The sequence below is a fragment of the Cicer arietinum genome, chromosome 7 (assembly GCF_000331145.2).
Source record: "Cicer arietinum cultivar CDC Frontier isolate Library 1 chromosome 7, Cicar.CDCFrontier_v2.0, whole genome shotgun sequence".
NCBI lineage: Eukaryota > Viridiplantae > Streptophyta > Magnoliopsida > Fabales > Fabaceae > Cicer > Cicer arietinum.
The window spans coordinates 55,369,905-55,370,639 of NC_021166.2; the positions used below are offsets into that span (position 1 = coordinate 55,369,905).

At 21.2% G+C, this 735-nt stretch overlaps 1 protein-coding gene across 1 annotated transcript in view; it reads right to left on the bottom strand.

Annotated features, from left to right (window-relative positions):
* Nucleotides 1–449: 449 nt before the first annotated feature.
* The window catches only part of LOC101508409 (uncharacterized), a 1,514-nt gene continuing 1,228 nt past the window's right edge, over nucleotides 450–735 (bottom strand). Inside the window, exon 2 of the mRNA XM_073370880.1 lies at nucleotides 450–725. Coding sequence (XP_073226981.1) covers nucleotides 638–725 — 88 coding nt within the window. The 3' untranslated portion in view covers nucleotides 450–637. The remainder of the gene's footprint in view (nucleotides 726–735) is intronic.

Sequence of the window (735 nt, forward strand, 5' to 3'; positions counted from 1 at the left end):
TAGAAATTATTTGTTAAAAAATAAAAAAGTTATTTTGTCTTTATCCATTGTAATGAAAATCAATTTTTTTTTTTAAATCAGTTGTAAAAAATATTTTTTAACAAAAACTACACAAAATAAAATATTATTTTAAAAAGTATTTAGATTATTTTTCAGATTCTAAGTATTTTTTCAAAAAGTATAATAAATTGATGAAAATTATGAAAGTTGATTATTTTTTTAAAATAATCTATAAGAAACAAATTATAACTATTGTGATTCTCGTTAGGATTTTTTACTATGCAATGAAATCAACTAGACTATCATCCAAATTCCTTAGAATCAATATATCTTCAATTTAATTATAAATTATATAAAAATAATAAGTAATATAACTCAAATAATGTGTCAACACATAAATCGTTGCCATAAGATGAAAGAAAATTTGACATTGATCAATAGAAGTTAAATAACAAAATAAAAAAGTATAAACTTCATCAAGGTTGAAAATTTAACGATACATTGCAAAAATCATATAAAACTTATTCAAATGTCAATTTTTTTACTTGATCTCAATAGAATGAAAATTGTAACTTTCAACACCCACATAATGGAGAGAAAAAAATTGATAAAGGGATGTATCATGTATAATGTATGATTAGTGTATATAAGTGGAATCAATAACCCAATGTTGGCCATCAATTTTTACCTTAAAACGGTGAATTTTAGCAATTAAATCAACCATTCTCCAAACCA